This window comes from Cervus canadensis, chromosome 4, assembly GCF_019320065.1.
Source record: "Cervus canadensis isolate Bull #8, Minnesota chromosome 4, ASM1932006v1, whole genome shotgun sequence".
Lineage (NCBI taxonomy): Eukaryota > Metazoa > Chordata > Mammalia > Artiodactyla > Cervidae > Cervus > Cervus canadensis.
In genome coordinates, this window is record NC_057389.1 from 93,178,965 (window position 1) to 93,197,221 (window position 18,257).

At 40.7% G+C, this 18,257-nt stretch overlaps 2 protein-coding genes across 2 annotated transcripts; both read left to right on the forward strand.

Annotated features, from left to right (window-relative positions):
- The first annotated feature begins 2,568 nt into the window (after window positions 1–2,568).
- On the forward strand, window positions 2,569–3,522 carry LOC122439310 (olfactory receptor 18-like). Its single transcript, XM_043464392.1, has one exon. It carries the CDS (start codon window positions 2,692–2,694, stop codon window positions 3,520–3,522), a length of 831 nt encoding a protein of 276 aa, XP_043320327.1. The 5' UTR covers window positions 2,569–2,691.
- An 11,019-nt stretch (window positions 3,523–14,541) lies between these two features.
- LOC122439311 (olfactory receptor 7E24-like) lies at window positions 14,542–15,522 on the forward strand. Its single transcript, XM_043464393.1, has one exon. It carries the CDS (start codon window positions 14,593–14,595, stop codon window positions 15,520–15,522), a length of 930 nt encoding a protein of 309 aa, XP_043320328.1. The 5' UTR covers window positions 14,542–14,592.
- Window positions 15,523–18,257: the final 2,735 nt, after the last annotated feature.

Below are 18,257 nucleotides of genomic sequence, written 5' to 3' on the forward strand. Positions count from 1 at the left end.
ACAGCCTCAACCCTCATCCAGCAGCCGGCATGGGAGAGGCAGGCAATCTGCATCCTTCAGTCCTGCTTCAGCGGAGACACAGCCCAAGCCAGTGAGTGTCAAATGCAGAGGCACACACTGAATGCAGGAAGGATGGGGAAGCCTTGTTTACTCACCGCAAGGCAGTGGGATAGTTGGGAGAGCCAGTGGGAGGGCACCAAAATACACAGATTCAGCTGTGAGGCCTATGAAGTTAATGTTGTTGGTAGTGGTGGGGATCTAAGAACTCTTATTTAAATTTCTATTTTCCTCTAACATTGGTTCTGTCTTGGGGGAAGGCGGTGCATTTTTTTCTACCTGAGCAGGAAAGAGGTCCCTCTAAATTGTCCCCCAAGTTCTCCAAAATATCATGAAGGTAATGATGATGAAAATGATGACAGTAACCACAGTGTCACAAAACTTTTCCTAAGGATTCCAAGTCCAGAAGCTGAGCTAAGTTTTTTGTGTAATTGTTATTTTTAGGTGCTTTACTGTCACCTCCAAAGACAGCAATACCATTATTATCATTTTGTAGTTCTGGATAGGGACACAATACTTTAAGGCAATGTTTATAAACCCCGGGGAGATAGAGGGTAAAGTCAGATTTGAATGTAGACAGTGATATTCCATTCATAAGGCACCTAAACAATTTCCTCTCCTGCTAACCCAGCCTGCATTCAGGGAACTGAATTTAGGAGAAATGCAGACTCTCTACAAGGAAATAGTGACTTGAAAAGCTCTCAGGCTGATGTAAGAAGGTCAGCTTAGGGTTTGAGATCTGGCTTTGTCTGAAATTTCTCAACTGTTCATAAGAAAGGAGACCCTGAATGCAGGAAGGATTGGGGGAGATTTATTTTCTCATCATCAAGGCAGTGAGACAGTTGGGATAGCATGTGGAAGGGCACCAAAGATGCATAGGTTCAAAGCAGAGACCTATGAAGTTCATGTTACTAATGGTGGGGATTTGAGAACTCTTATTTAAATTTCTATTTTCCTTCCACACTGGTTCTATTCTCCTTGGGCATCTTTTCCAGCAGAGCAGGAAATAGGTCTCCCTAAACTGTCCCCTAAGTTCTCCAGATGATCATGAAGGTGATGGTGATGAAAATGATGACAGTAAGCACAATATCATAAACTTTTACCTGGGATTCCATTTGCCAGGAGCAGAGCTAAGATTTTTCTGAAGCTTGTTTTCTTTTATCTGCATTACCACCCCCAGAACACGCGTTATCATCTCTTACAGTTGAGGATAGGAACACAATATTTTTATGTAACTTTTATCAGGCCCTAATATGGAGTAGAAAAGGGGTAAAGTCAGAGTTGAATGCAGGTAGGGAAAATTCATTCATAGGGTACCTATATAGTATAGGTGGTGGTGGTGGTTTAGTTACTTAGTTGTGTCTGACTCTTGCAACCACATGGATTGTAGCCCGCCAGGCTCCTCTGTCCGTGGAATTTCCCAGTCAAGAATATTGGAGTGGGTTGCCATATCCATTTCCAGGGGATCTTCCTGATCCAGAGGTTGAATCGCCATCTCCTGCACTGCAAGTGGATTGTTTGCACTGAGGCACCAGAGAAGCCCCTCTAAACAGTATTATATGCTGCTAACTCAGCCTGCACTCAGGGACTGACCTTAGGAGAAATGCAAAGTCTCTTAGGAAATATGGACTTAAAAATCTTTTAAGCTGGCATAAGAAGGCTGACTTAGTGTTTGAGACCAGACTTTGGTCTTAAATTTCTCAAATATTCATAAAAGGGTTGGATTTGATGAGAAATCAAACCCTTGGACCTGTTTAGGCTTGGAGACATATAAGAAGTATTACCTAGCAACTAAAATCAAAAACAGCAAAAACAAAAGAAAACAAAACCCCAGATATTTTATTGTGTTCCTGGATTTGTGATCTCAAAATGTCCTTCCTTCTCTAATATTCTTTAGTCCCATGTGTAAAATGTAGTGGTCCGGGTGTGGATTGGAATAGAATTTCCAGACATGAGACAGAATGAGAGGGAAATAAAGTTTATTAGAGTGGGAGATGCTGTTAGAACAGCAGGCCAGCTCAAGGGAGAACAAACGTTGAACAGGGGTCCTTAGTCCACTTTTATAGCCAGGGTACATGGAGTGGGATAGGGGTCTTGCAGGTCATTTGCTGATTGTATGAGGCATGTATACTGGGTAGGGGGAAGAGTAGGGCAAATACCTTCTCCCTGTGGGGTAGGAGGGGAGACAGGTTATACTGTTCCATTAACAGTTACAACATGGGGGAGGGAAGGATGATAAGGGTCTGGTTTTTCTGTTTCTGCATTCCAAGACTCTCCCTGGTTTTTTGTCTGCTCTTTCGTCCTTGGGTCACCACATAAATGGGTGCAAAGAAAGAGGTGACTATTTTGGTCATCAATAGAAACATGCTCACAACTGAGAACTTAGAAATATTGCAGAAGTACTGGGGTGTATAATCAAGTATGAAGACTTTATTTATGGGTTGCTTAAATCCAACGTATGAACACTTATCTGGATGCCTCTACATTTGTTTTGCTTATTTAACACTCTTCTTTTTCAAAAGATGCCCCATCAACGTGGAACCACAGAATCTTACATGTGTCTCAGAATTCCTCCTGCTGGGACTCTCAGATGATCCAGAACTTCAGCCCCTCCTCTTTGGACTCTTCCTGTCTATGTACCTGGTGACCATGCTTGGGAACCTGCTCATCATCCTGGCTTTTATCTCTGATTCCCACCTCCACACCCCCATGTACTTCTTCCTCTCCAGTCTGTCATTGACTGACATCAGTATCAGCACCACCACTGTCCCCAAGATGCTAGTGAACCTCCAGACACACAGCAAATCCATCACCTATGCAGGCTGTCTAGCTCAGGTGGCCTTCTTTTCCCTTTTTGCATGTTTGGAGAGTCTCCTTCTGACAGTGATGGCCTATGACCGGTTGGTGGCCATCTGTCACCCTCTACACTACCTGGTCATCATGAGCCCCCGCCTCTGTGGCTTGTTGGTCCTGGCATCATTTTTCACCAGTTTTTTGACCTCCCAACTGCACTACTTGATGATGTCACAGCTTACCTTCTGTGCAGATACAGAAATCCCCCATTTCTTTTGTGACCTTTCTCAACTCCTCAAGCTTGCCTGTTCAGACACCTTCATCAATAACATATTAATCCTTTTTATTGGTACCATTTTTGGTGGAGTTCCACTCTCAGGAGTTCTTTACTCTTATTCTCGAATTATTTCCTCCATTCTCAGAGTCTCATCATCAGGTGGGAATTACAAAGCCTTCTCCACCTGTGGCTCTCACTTGGCAGTTGTTTGTTTGTTTTATGGAACAGGTCTTGGTGTATACCTCAGTTCAGCTGTTTCATCTTCCCCCAGGAAGGGCGCTGTGGCCTCAGTGATGTACGCTGTGGTCACCCCTATGCTGAACCCCATCATCTACAGTCTAAGGAACAAGGACATCAAGAGTGCCCTGTGGAGGATTACCCACAGGACTGCCTAATCTTAACACCAATTCCATTCTTTTCTTTTGGTTCATAAGATTGGAAAAGGCAGTAAAATCAAATATGTGCAATGAGAAGTTCTGAATCTCCAGTCACATAGGGTATATGCATCTCTGCTTTCTGTTTGTTACTAAGTCCAAACTTGCTTTGCTCACTGCATTGCAAGCCAATAAATCAGGAGACAAGGTGGTGAGGCAAGAATAATAATTTATTTGGAAAACCGGCAGATGGAAAAGATGGAAGGCTAGTGTCTCAAAATAGCCATCTTATCAGGGCCTGGCTGCCAGATTCTTTTATAGAAAAGGGAAAGGGAGGTGAGGAAGTGAAGTCAACTATCTCCTGAAATGACCAGCCTCAGGGGAAGGGAGGTGTTAAATTTCTTTTTCCTTGCAGCCATTCACAGGTGGACAGGGTCAGAGTGTTTCCCTGAACAAAGGCACATTGGTTTAACATTCAGGCAGAAGATCAGGGTTCCCCAGGCAGGCCATTATGTGTAGATAGTATCCTTTTAATGAACAAAAGCAGCAGGAAGCAAAGGTTAAAGTATTCAGATGTATTCAGATTTTTTTCTTTCCTATAACATGTTTTTCCTCTTAGAATAACTCTAATGGTTTGGGAAATTATTTTAGATTCACCCACTTAAAACATATTCCCACCTGGATTTTGCACAGCACATCAATATACCATTCTCACTTTTTTTATGCATGATCCAGGACTCCTGGCCATGGGCAGTCTTGTTTCTATCATTGAAAAATAATCATAGCCCTCTCGTTTTTGTTATTTATTGTTTCTATACTGTTTTCAATGACTTTTTTGCCCACACTTTGATATGAGGATCTAAACCCTACCTCAAGGAACAAGACTTTCAGTAAATTTTTTGTTCCTAATGATCTTGGTCTAATTTTTGAGCAAGTCACCGACTCAATGGACATGAGTTTGAGTAAACTCCGGGAGTTGGTGATGGACAGGGAGGCCTGCCGTGCTGCAGGCCATGGGTCGCAAAGAGTCGGACACGACTGAGTGACTGAAGTGAACTGAGAGTGATGAATTTCCTATCTTAATCTGGGTGTTTTGAAATTGAAGTGAGAAACTATTAACTGAACCTTCAACTGGAACTTTCCTTTGAAAACTGGGTGTATGCTTCCCAAAGAGTAGGTAAGAGAGTACCTACCAGAGCAAAGTTAATTCCCAACTTTTCTGATAATTCTCTTTCCATTCCATTTAACTTCTCCCCAATAATATTACATAGCCAGAGGGAAAGGGGTAAAAATTGAAGGATTCCACTGAGATGAGGACCTAAAATAGTCAAACTGCCCCTGAGAGAGTGTAGAATGGTGGTTGCCAGAGGCTTTGGGAGGAAGAAAGGGGAGTTAGTGTTTAATGGGGACAGATTTTTCACTTGGGGAAGATGAAATAGTTCTGAAGATGAATGGTGGTAATGGTTGGAAAACAATGTGAAGGTACTTAAGGCAACTGTACACTTAAAAAATACTTTAGATGGTAGATTTTATGTTATGTTGTGAGATATGGAGTATTCCCCGCCATATCAGGAAAAAAGGATGTCACAGTCACTAGTGACTCTAGCCCTCCTGTGTGAGATGGTGAGCCCTAAGGGCACTCAGGAAGGAGAAGAATACTTGTGATCTAACAGCCATCAGACTGCAGCTACTCTCCCTGTGAGCCACAGGGAGCTCAGGATGTGAAAAACACAGGATACTGGCCTCAGATAGCTGAGATGCATATGAAAGGAATGGCTTCAGCAATGAGCCCAGACTCTTGAATCTTCCCATACACAGAAAAGCACTAAATTCCTTAACTTGGGATATCTGGTTTCCTTTAATTCACAAAAATATTTTCAACATTCAGACTATCTGCCTTTCTATAGAGAAACTTCTATATATCCCAGCTCCTCCCTTAGCCTCCTCAAACCATTTCTTTCAGGCTTACTTGAGGATGTTGTCTCCCTGCTTAAGTCCTAACAGTTCCTGCTGAATAAAGCATAACTCTCAACTCTTAGGTTATGAATATATTTTTAAAATTTAATTTCTATTGAAGGATAATTGCTTAACAATATTGTATTGCTTTCTGCCATACATCAACATGAATCAGCCATAGGTACACATATGTAAACATATGTCCCCTCCCTCTTGAACCTTCCTCCCACCTCCCAACCCATCCCACCCCTCTAGGTTGTCACAGAGCGCCGATCTGAGCTCCCCGAATCACACAGCAAATTCCCACTGGCTGTCTATTTTACATACGATAGTGCATATGCTTCCTTGATACTCTCTCCATTTGCCCCACCTTCTCCTTCCCCTGCCTTGTCCACAAGTTTGCTCTCTATGTCTGTATCTCTGTTGCTGCCCTGCAAATAGGTTCATCGTTACCATCTCTCTAGATTCCACCAATATGCATTAGAATTCGATATTTGTTTCTAATTTACTTCATCTGTATAATAGACTCTAGGTTTATCCACCTCATTAGCAATTGACTCAAATTGATATCAAAAGTGATATCTCACTGTAGTTTTGATTTGAATTTATCTAATAATGAGTGATGTTGAGCATCTTTTCATGTGTTTATTAGCCATCTGTATGTCTTCTTTGGAGAAATATCTGTTTAGATGTTTTGCCCACTTTTTGACTGGGTTGTTTGTTTTTCTGGTATTGAGTTGCATGAACTGCTTGTGTATTTTGGAAATTAATCCTTTGTTGGTTGTTTCATTTGCTATAATTTTCTCCCATTCTGAGGGTTGTCTTTTGACCTTGTTTATAGTTTCCTTTGCTTTGCAAGATTTTAAGTTTAATTAGGCCCCATTTGTTTCTTTTTGTTTTTATTTCCATTACTCTAGGAGACGGGTCGGAGAGGATCTTGCTGTGATTTATGTCATAGAGTATTCTGTCTACATTTTCTTAGGTACGAATATTTTTTAAGTTGACAGTTGCTTTACCACAATAAAAAAATCTCCTGCAGGAATGAGAGATATAGTGCTTCATTGCTGGGTGTTACTCAGCCATCAGCAATCAACTCCAAGAGGGATCTGCCTCAGCTAGAGGAGCCCCCAGGCAGTCCACTTTTGATGACGGTATGATGTGGGGTTGTAAGCATTTGGCTCCTTTGCCCCAACTCCAGCCAACTCTAAGGGTCACTGTAGCTCCAGAGCTTCCTTGTGGTTTTCAGAGACCTCTGATGGGCTTCAACTTGGCTTGATGCTTTCTACTCCCTTCTTTACTACAGAGAGTTTGTGAATCAGCAGAGCCCAAGGAACACTCACAAGACTGCCCTCTATCAGACACCAGCACTAGTTCAAGCATCTCCAGGGCCATCCTTGTTATAGGCCAATTTGCTACAAATTTGGGAACTTTTTCACATTCAATAATTTTCAAACATGATTCAAACTGAGAGGACTCCCTCAAGTTCTGTCATGCACTAGAGTTACTCAGATCTCAGAAAAGTGCTCTACTCATTGTAATAGTTTTATAGCAAAAGGATACAAATTAGAACCAGCTAAAGGGAGGAACACATAGAACATACCTCATCTGAAGACAAAAATTGAGCTAGAATGTTAAATTACTTAAAACTTAATATTCCAATAAAATTAGAACTAGAATTGGAGCTATCATTCAAAATAGCAAAAAACATAAATCTCTAAGGCAGAAAATCCTAAACCCCAAACAAGGACTATAGATAAAAAAATAGAAAGTTCTCAGAGACATAAATCTAAACTGAGAAATTAGAAATACAATCAGAATCTTGGCATGGAAGACCTAAATCTCTCTAACTTATATGACTGATTCAATAGATTTGCAAATATAAAAGTCATATATTGTTTTCTCTAATTTAAAAAATGTGTTTGAACTTTATGAGGTAAACAACTTGGATATCAGAGGTGAGGCATAGAGGTCAGCCCCCTCCTGAGACGAGGACAGGTTTACATCCTTCCTAACATATTCACTTTACTTCTTTTCCTCCACCATGAAATTAGCAAATCCTCAGAGATGGAGAGACCATGGACCAAGTTGGCTAATTATCTGCTATGTGCATAGAGGTCTCATGGCTGTATCACTATAAATAATCAGCCTGTGCTTCCCAGTCCTTCATATAGCCAGCTCCAGCCAGTGGGTTCCATACCTGTGTATCTCATGCTCCTGAAGTTACTGTCTGTACCACAAGGCACGTACGTGAGTCTGTCTTACTGGAAGTCCTGAGGACAAAGCCTCTGTCCTCAAGTAATGCCAGGTATGGGAGGGGCATTCCTGCTCCAGCAGAGACACAGCACAGCCCAGTGACTGCCAAGTGCAGTGGGAGATACTGAATGCAGGAGGAATTGGGAAGACTTGTTTGCTTATCATCAGAGTACTGGGACAGTTAGGATAGCCAGTGGGAGGGCCCAAAAATGCATAGTTTGGCTCGGAGGCCTATGAAGTGGATGTTGTTGTTAGTGGTGGGGATGGTATAACTCATTTAAATTTCCATTTTCCTCCCACGCTGGTTCTGTCTTCCTTGGTCATTTTTTCTACCTGATCAGGAAATAGGTCCTTCTAAAACATCTCCTAAGTGCTCAAAATGATCGTGAAGGTGATGATGATGAAAATGATGACAGTATGGGCTTCTTTGGTGGCTCAGTGCTAAGGAATTCACTTGCCAATGCAGGAGACATGCATTCAATCCTTAGTCCAGGAAGATCCCACACTCTGAGGAGCAACTGATCCTGTGCTCCACAACTATTGAGCGCACATGCTCTAGAGTCCCAGAGCTGCTAACTATCGAGCCCATGTATGGCAAATACTAGAGTCCATCTCTGCAACAAGAGAAGCCTCTGGAATGAGAAATCTGTGCACTGCAATGAAGAATAGCCACCCCCACCTCCCCACCCACTGGCTGAAACTAGGGAAAAGCCTGCATTTTAATGAAGATCCACCATAGCCAAAAATAAATTTTAAAAATTATTTTTAAAAATCCTTTCTTTTAAAAATATTTTTTAAAAAAATGATGACAGTAACCACAACATCACAAAACCTTACTCGATGATTCTAAGAGCCAAGTTCTGATCTAAGTTTGTTATGCAGCCTGTTTCCTATTATATGCATTTTCACCTCTCAAAGAAAGGCAAATGCATTATCATTATTTTACAGTTAGGATATAAACATTTTACTTTAATGTAATTTTGATCAATCCCTGGGGAATAGAGTGTAAAGTCAGATTTGAAAGCAGAAAATGAAATTCCATCCATAGGGTGCCTAGACAGTATCCTGTCCCACTAACTCAACCTGCATTCAGGGAGCTGAATTTAGGTCAAATGCAAACTCTCTGTTGAGTTTCCTTGGTGGCTCAGGGGTAAAGAATCCATCTGCCAATGCAGGAGACAGTGGTTCCATCCTTGGGTCGGGGAGATCCCTTGGAGAGGGAATGGCAACCCACTCCAGTATTCTTGCCTGGAGAATCCCAAGGACAGAGGAGCCTGGCAGGGTACAGTCCACGGAGTCACACAGAGTTGCACACGACTGAAATGACTTAGCACACATGCATACAAACTCTCTATAAGGGAGAAATGACTTGAAAGGCTCTAAACCTGACATAAGACTGGTAACTTACAGTGTGAAACCCATGTGTGTGTGTTTGTATGTGCATGTGTATGTGTGCTCTCAGTCATGTCCGACTCTTTGCAACCTCATGGACTGTAGCTGGCCAGGCTCCTCTGTCCATGAAATTTTCCAGGCAAGAATACTGGAGCAGGTTGCCATTTTGTATTCCAGGGGATCTTTCCCACCCAGGGATCGAACCCATGTCTCTTGTGTCTCCAACACTGGCAGGCAGATTCTTTATTGGAGCTAGGTGTTGCTGTTGTTCAGTTGCTAAGTTGTGCCCGACTCTTTGTGACTCCATGAACTGCAGCACTCCAGGCTTCGCTGTCCTTCACCATCTCCTGGAGTTTGTTCAAACTCATGTCCATTGAGTCAATGAAGCCATCCAACCATCTCATACTCTGTCATCAACTTCTCCTTCTGCCTTCAGTCATTCCCAGCATCAGGGTCTTTTGGCTATTCGCATCAGGTGGCCAAAGTACTGCAGCTTCAGCTTCAGCATTAATCCTTTCAATGAATATTTAGGGTTCATTTCCTTAAGGATTGACTGGTTTGATCTCCTTGCAGTCCAAGGGACTCTCAAGAATCTTCTCTAGCACCACAATTTCTTTTTAATATTTATTTCATTAGTTGTACCAGGTCTTAGTTGTAGCACACAGGATCTTCTTTCTTCCATTACAGCATGTGGGATCTTCAGGTCCAGCACCACAATTTCAAGGCATCAATTCTTCAGCGCTCATTGGAGGTTGAGGGGTGGTTTTATTTTCAGCACCAAACCTGGGGGAACAGCTCCCTGCCTGGCACTCCTGTTAATTCTAGTACACTGTTACTTCTTTACCAATGAGTTACCTGGGAAGCCTCCACATGTCCTACAAATGGATATTACAGATCCTACTTCAGTGTAAGGGATACCAGCATAGACGTGGAGAGATTTACACACACTCCACCTTTAGTGGGTGAAAGGTTTCCTAATTCCAGTTCCAAGTCTCTGTACCGCCTGAGTGAATTGTTTTCTTTTGAAACCTTCTTTAGTCCCAGATGAGCAAATGCAATTAGAACAATGGATTGCTTCTTCTGGGATTTGGTGAGTCTATCCATGAATTAGTAGAATGGAACAAGTGGTTTGCAGGAGCCTTTTACATGAATATTATAGATGATAGGGTTTTCTATGAATAATAAAGCATTTTTCAGACCATTTTGTAAATCTGAACCATGGAAATATCATTCTCTTTGAAAAACAGAAATGTTCATATGACTCTATCACAAAAAGCCTTGCTAGCCAAATTTCAAGAACCTTTCTGATTTGATACCTTGACAATCAGAGTGTGCATTTGCTTTTGTCTGATAGTTCCATCAGGAAAATAAATAATTAATAGTAAGCTTGCAGAAGTTTCCATCTTTAAAACTAAAACAGTACTCTTGTATGCAGATATATTTTGGAAATCCTCACTTGTGTAGGATGGTGGGTGGTATGATAATTCAGTTATCTGTGTCATAATAAGAAATTGAAAAATAAATGAAATTTAACCCTCGGGTAATACTGCGCATCATTTTATGTGTTGATATGTATACTTCATATATTTACTTAAGAGATATAGGTACATAGATACATGTCCTTAAGTATATAGATATGTGTACTTAAAATGCAATACTGTGGTAAATGACAACTTTATGTTAGCTGGAATCTAGGCCAATTTACAAGAAAACTACTTATAAACACAGAAGTCAATAAAATATTATGGGCACACTGAAAGGAAAATACATCTACTGAATTCATGACAATGTTTATCCCGAACAACAGTGAAACACAGGGGAGTAGGACCATACAGGGATAGAAAAACCCTCTGTTGTTTTTTCAGTAATAAATATAAGTTCTAATGCAAGTATTATTAAATATTTATATTCTAATATGTGAAGTGTATAATAATGATGTTAATAATAGGTAACATGAATGCAATATTAATTGATTGCCTGACAATGGTTCTCTACCCTGGCAATATGTTAATATACCAAAAGGACCTATGGGTAGAGATTCTGATTTAATTGCTTCTAGGCTGTAGCCAGTCCACAGTTAAATTATAAAAGATCAAAAGGTAATTATAGTATGTGCATGGCTGAGTCCCTTTGCTGTTTACCTCAAACTATCACATTTTTTGTTAATCACCTATACACCAATACAAAATGAAAGTTTTTTAAAAAGGTAATTATAAAGATGAACTAACACTGACAACCACTGTTGAAGTACTTTATTTTTATTTTAACTTACTACTTTACAGTAACCTGGTTAGGCCTGTGAAACTAATATGCCCATTTTATAGATGAGTAAATTACCCCAGTGTTTGTGATATTAGTCTTTGGTTTTCTTTCCTTTTGATTTTTCCCATATTACATCTTGTTTTGACCTGGCAGGAGAAATGAAAACCTGCATTGCCTTCAGGGAGTTCAATGTAGGAGAAACACAGTTACTTGATAAGAAAGAATGACTTGAAAAGGCTTTTAAGCTGGCATAAGAAGACCAGCTTAGAGTTTGAGACCCGACTTTGGTCTGGAATTTCTTGATTGTTCATATGAGAGTTAAATTTGATGAGAAATCAACTCTTAACATATCTTTAGGATTAGAGACTTATTTAAGAAGTGTTACCTAGGCCACTGCAAAAAAAACAAGAAAACAAGAAAAAGCAAACTCAGCCTCAGATCTTTCTCCAAGGGTGTATAACACTGATAGAAAAAAACCCTGCAAAAAAATAGGTACACAGTGTTTATTAATTATTACTGAATCACTGGTGTACCATATATTAATGTTATCTTCAAGATCAGTGATGCCATATGATTTTGCACTTCTGACAATTAGTTATTATCAAAATGTGAAGCCCACCAATGCTAAATATTTGTGTTGGATGTGCAAGTTAAGAGACATTGATCAGACAATCTGCACATTGGAATGAGCATTTTACTCCAAGGGAGACAGATGTCAAAACTAAATAAAGGGACTTCCCTCATGGTCCAGGGGCTAAGACTCCATACTCCCAATGCAGGGGGACCGGGTTCAATCCCTGGTCAGGGAAATAGATCCCATATGCTGCAACACAGAAACCATGTGCTACAATTAAGACCTGGCATAGACAAATAAATAATAAATGTTTTTAAAACCCAAATGAAGAAGAAACATTCTAAAAGATAATTGACATATAAAAATGGTATCTGACTATGAATATTTGAGTTTAATTTATAGTTCAGTGATTAAGGTTTTAAGTATTTAGGATTACCCTATAAATTAAGAGAATTTTTGTACTGTATTTGAATAGGATAAAGTACATTTGAGTGCTCTATAAGTGTACTCTAAAAAATTTTCATTAGGGTATAGTTGATTGATAGCATTGTGTTAGTTTCAGGTATACTGCAAAATGAGTCTTTTATACATATCTGTACTTTTACTCTTTTTAAGATTGTTTTCCCATATAGGCCATTACAGAGTATAGAGTTCCCTGTACTGTACAGTAGGTCCTTATTAGTTATCTATTTTATATACAGGAGTGTGTACCTTTCAATCCCAACCTTCCAATTTATCCTGCCCCCCCACCCCAGTAACCATGAGTTGTTTTCTACATCTGTAACTTTATTGCTGTTTTCTAAATCAATACATTTGTACCCATTTTTAAGATTCCACAAATATAATATTATATGATATTTGTCTTTCTCTGTCTGACTTACTTCACTCAGTATGACAATCTCTAGGTACATGCTGCAAATGATATTATTTTGTTATTTTTATGGCTCAGTAATATTCCACTGTGAGTTCAGTTCAGTTCAGTTCAGTCACTCAGTTGTGTCCAACTCTTTGTGACCCCATGGACTGCAACATGCCAGGCTTCCCTGTCCATCACCAACTTCCGGAGCTTATTCAAACTCATGTCCATCAAGTCGGTGATGCCATCCAACCATCTCATCCTCTGTCATCCCCTTCTTGTCCTGCCTTCAATCTTTCCCATCATCAGGGTCTTTTCCGATGAGTTAGTTCTTCACATCAGGTGGCCAAAGTATTGGAGTTTCAGCTTCAGCATCAGTCCTTCAAATGAATATTCAGGACTGATTTCCTTTAGGATTGACTGGTTGGATCTCCTTGCAGTCCAAGGGACTCTCAAGAGTCTTCTTCAACACCATAATTCAAAAGCATCATTTCTTTGGCGCTCAGCTTTCTTTAGAATCCAACTCTCACACCCATACATGACTACTGGAAAAGCCATAGCTTAGACTACATGGGCCTTTGTTGGCCAAGTAATGTCCCTGCTTTTTTTTTTTTTCTCAATTCATTTATTTTAATTGGAGGCTAATTACTTTACGATACTGTAGTGGTTTTTGCCATACATTGACATGAATAAGCCATAGGTTTACATGTGTTCCCCATCTTGAACCCCTTCCCACCTCCCTCCCCATCCCATCCCTCTGGGTCATCCCAGTGCATCAGCCCTGAGCACCCTGCCTCATGCATCAAACCTGGACTGGCGATCTGTTTCACATATGATAATATACATGTTTCAATGCTATTCTCTCAGATCATCCCACTCTCGCCTTCTCCCAGAGTCCAAAAGACTGTTCTATACATCTGTGTCTCTTTTGCTCTCTTGCATATAGGGTTATCGTTACCATATTTCTAAATTCTATATATATGCATTAGTATACTGTATTGGTGTTTTTCTTTCTGGCTTACTTCACTCTGTATAATAGGCTCCAGTTTCATCCACCTCATTAGAACTGATTCAAATGTATTCTTTTTAAGGGCTGAGTAATATTCCATTGTGTATATGTACCACAGCTTTCTTATCCATTTGTCTGCTGATGGACATCTAGGTTGCTTCCATGTCCTGGCTATTATAAACAGTGCTGTGATGAACATTGGGGTACACATGTCTCTTTCAATTCTGGTTTCCTCGATGTGTATGCTCAGCAGTGGGATTGCTGAGTCATATGGCTGTCTAGTTTGGTCATAGCTTTTCCTCCAATGAGCAAGCATCTTTTAATTTCATGGCTGCAGTCACCTTATGCAGTGATTTTGAAGCCCAGAAAAATAAAGTCTCTCACGGTTTTCATTGTTTCCCCATCTATTTCCACTGTAATGTACTATAGTTAGAATGACATTTTTAAGGGAGGAGAATACATTTTATTTTATATTTTCCCTTCAAAAGTTGGGGGTACATAATTTGCTGTGTACATGGACTTGTTATTTCACAGTCTCCTTAGTTTACTCATATTTTTTGGCCCCATGACTCTGAAATGGGAATATAGACAACTGAATATTCTTGGCATCAATAAAGAAGAGCTCTTAATTGATAAATACTGCAGAATGTACTCCAGTGTTTGATACTTAAGCCTGAATACATTACTTGTGAATTGTTTCAATCCAAAGTAGGGACATTTATCCAGGTTCCTCTATCTTTATTTCCTGTTCTCAACACTCTCTTCTTTTTCAAAAGGTGTTCTATCTTTATGGAATCACAGAATCTAACAGGTGTCTCAGAATTCCTCCTCCTGGGCCTCTCAGATGATCCAAACCTGCAGCCCCTTCTCTTTGGGCTCTTTCTGTCCTTGTACCTGGTGACCTTGTTTGGGAATCTGCTCATCATCCTGGTCGTCAGCTCTGACCCCCATCTCTACATCCCAATGTATTTCTTCCTTTCCAATCTGTCCTTGGCTGACATCAGTATCAGCACCACCACCATCCCCAAGATGCTAATGAACCTCCAGACATACAACAAATCCATCACCTATAGAGGGTGTCTGACTCAACTAACCTTTTTTTCTCTTTTTGCATTTTTGGAGAGTCTACTTCTGACAGTGATGGCCTATGATCGGCTGGTGGCCATTTGTAATCCTCTACACTACCTAGTCATCATGAATCCCCGTACCTGTGGCTTGTTGGTCCTGGCATCATTTGTCATCAGCTTTTTGACCTCCCTGCTGCACTACTTGATGATGTTACAGCTTACCTTCTGTGAAAATGTGGAAATCCCTCATTTCTTTTGTGATCTTCCTCAACTTGTCAACCTTGCCTGTTCCGATACCTTCATCAGTAACCTATTAATCTATTTCATTGGTACCATCTTTGGTGGAGTTCCACTCGTAGGAATCCTCTACTCTTATGCTCAAATTATATCCTCCATTCTAAGAGTCTCCTCGTCAGATGGGAAGTATAAAGCCTTCTCCACCTGTGGCTCTCACCTCTCAGTTGTTTGCTTATTTTTTGGAACAGGCCTTGGAATGTACGTTAGTTCAACTGTCTTATCTTCCCCCAGGAAGAGTGCAGTGGCCTCGGTGATGTACACTGTAGTCACCCCTATGCTGAACCCCTTCATCTACAGTCTAAGGAACAAGGACATCAAGAATGCCCTGTGGAGGATTTTCTGCAGAATAATCTAATCTGAACATCTGTGTCATATTGTTTTGGGTTCATAAGACTGGAAAAGGCAGTAAAATCACATGTATGCAACAAATGATTTGAATCTGCAGTTCCATAGTGTATATATACCTATCTGGCTTTCATCTTTCAGTCTACAAAAATTTTCCTCTTAGAATAGTTGGAAATAGTAGAATTACTTAGAATAGTAATTACTTAGAATAGTAATGGAATTGTGACATCATTTGGACACTCCATGTGAGTCATAGCCCATTCAGGATTTTGCATAGCACATCAGTATACCCTTCTCAATTTTCTTATGTATTATGTCAGACCCTTGGTTATGAGCAGTATTTTTTCTATGATTACAAAATAATCATAGCTTTCTTTTTTGTTATTTTTTGTTTCTATAGGTTTCATATTATTTGCCCCCCCCCATTTGTTAGGTGGATTTAAACCCTACCTTAAGTATATTTTTGTTTCTTTATGATGTTGTTCAGATTTTTGAGCAAGTAGGTTGACTAATTTCCTGTTTAACCAGGATATTTTGGGATTGAATTTGGACACTAGTAACACAGAGTTTTCAACTAGTACTTTTGGGAAATAAGATGTATGATTTCCCAAGAATGATGAGAGACTACCTTCCAGAGCAAAGCCAATTCTCAATTTTTCTAATAATTCTCCTTGCCATTCTGCTAACTTCTTCCTGATCATACTACATAGTCAGACATAATGGGGAAAAATAAAATGGTTCCATTTCTAAAAGGTACAAAAAGTAGTCAAACTCATACAGATAGAGATTAGAATGGTCATTGCCAGAATCTTTGGCAGGAAGAATGGGGAGTTAGGGTTTAATGGAGACAAATTTCAGTTGGGGAAGATGGAATAGTGCTGGAGAAGAATAGTGATTTATGGCTGCAAAACAAGAAGAAGAGAGAAAGGGTCTGAGAGAGGGCTCTTGTCTAACACTTGGAAATGCATTGTCCAAGGGGACACACATGCTGACAAAGCAAGAGGCTTTATTGGAAAAGGGTGCTTGGGCAGAATGAAGCGGGGTAAGGGAATTCAGAACTATTCTGCCACGTGGTTCACAGTTTCAGGTTTTATGGTAATGGGGTTAGTTTCTGGGTTGTCTCTGGTCAATCATTCTGACTCAGGGTCCTTCCTGGTGGCACGCATTACTCAACCAAGATGGATTCCAGCGAGAAGGATCCCAGGACGTCAGTAGGGCATATAGACTGCATCCCTACCTACTTTTGACCTTTCCCATATTCTTTCAGTTGGTCGTAGCTTTTTAGTTCTGCATGCCTTACCAGGAACACCCGTTGAAAGATAACCCATACAAGTGGTTACTCTCATGCTTGGCCAGAGTTGGTAGTTTCAGTCAGTGGTTTCCCTAAAAATCTGCCTCCTCCAACCCCCTCCCCTGCCAGGACTTCATACTGAAGATAACTTCTTGAGAACTGGGGCAGAGATCTTTCTTCTGTAACTATTTTCTGTTGAGAATGAACATTGTCCTGCCTCATAGAGTAGAAGTCTCTTTCCATCTGTTCTAAATCGAGGTATCTTATGTCTGAAACTGACATCCACCCTTGTAGTGACAAAAATTTAGCCTGAAACTGTCAGAGATATAAGTAATTGTAATAGGCAGGGGCCAAACAAGAGGCCTAACAGGATGTCATCACTGTTTCCAGAAAAGGAAGGCAAAATTGGGAGTGAGGGCTACAGAGTGTATGACTTTCTTCTGATCATTTGGTATTGAGGTAACAGGGCTCCAGGAATCTTGCACTCAGCCTGAAGTTACCATCCTCCTCCTGGATGGGGGATACAGTTCTTCAGAACTCAAAGATATTGTTGTATATACTCAATATATACTCCTTGAGGAGGAACCAGCACCCTGCCCCCAGACTGCACCCCCATTTGACTGCTCCTCCCCTGTTTCTGTTGGCTTTCCTTGTGGCCCAGATGGTAAAGAATCTGCCTGCAATGCAGAAGACCTGGGTTCAATCCCTGGGTTGCGATGATCCCCTGGAGAAGGGAATGGCTACCCACTCCAGTATTCCTGCTTGGAGAATTCCGAGGACAGAGGAACCTCCAAGAAGCGTCCCTCAAGAAGGAAGTGTCTTTTAATTTAATTTCATTCATATGCTGACATCCTAATCTTCAGAATATGACTGTATTTGAGATAAGATCTTTGAAGATGTAATTTGGTTAAAATGGAATCGTTAAGGTGAACCTTAATCCAACAAGAAGAGATTTGAATACATGCATACAGAGGCAAGACCACATGAAGAAACACGGAGAATATGGCCAGCTGCAAGCCAAGAAAAATGGCCTCTGAAGAAACCAGTCCTGCTGACACTTTGAACCAGGCTTCCAGTCTCCAGAACTGTGACAATAAATTTGTTATTAAGTCACGCAGTCTGTGCTACTCTGTTATGGCAGCACTAGCTTCCCAGGGGCTCAGGTGGTAAAGAATGCCTGCAATGCAGGAGACCTGGGTTCAATCCCTGGGTTGGGAAGATCCCCTGGAGAAGGTCATGGCAACCCACTTCAGTATTCTTGCCTGGAGAATTCCCATAGACAGAGGAGCCTGGTGGGCTGCAGTCCTTGGGATCACAAAGAGTCGGACATGACTAAGTGACTAAGTACTCAGCACAGCAAACTAATACACTGTACAAACCCCTTCACCACCAGCACAAGAATCCAAGTAAACATTTTATAGCACCCATGTTTGTGAAGGGGAGGATTTCTACTC

What these genes read in the sequence shown, in the direction of transcription:
- LOC122439310 (XM_043464392.1), top strand. Translation starts at nt 2,692, where the DNA reads ATGTACCTGGTGACCATGCTTGGGAACCTGCTCATCATCCTGGCTTTT.
- LOC122439311 (XM_043464393.1), top strand. Translation starts at nt 14,593, where the DNA reads ATGGAATCACAGAATCTAACAGGTGTCTCAGAATTCCTCCTCCTGGGC.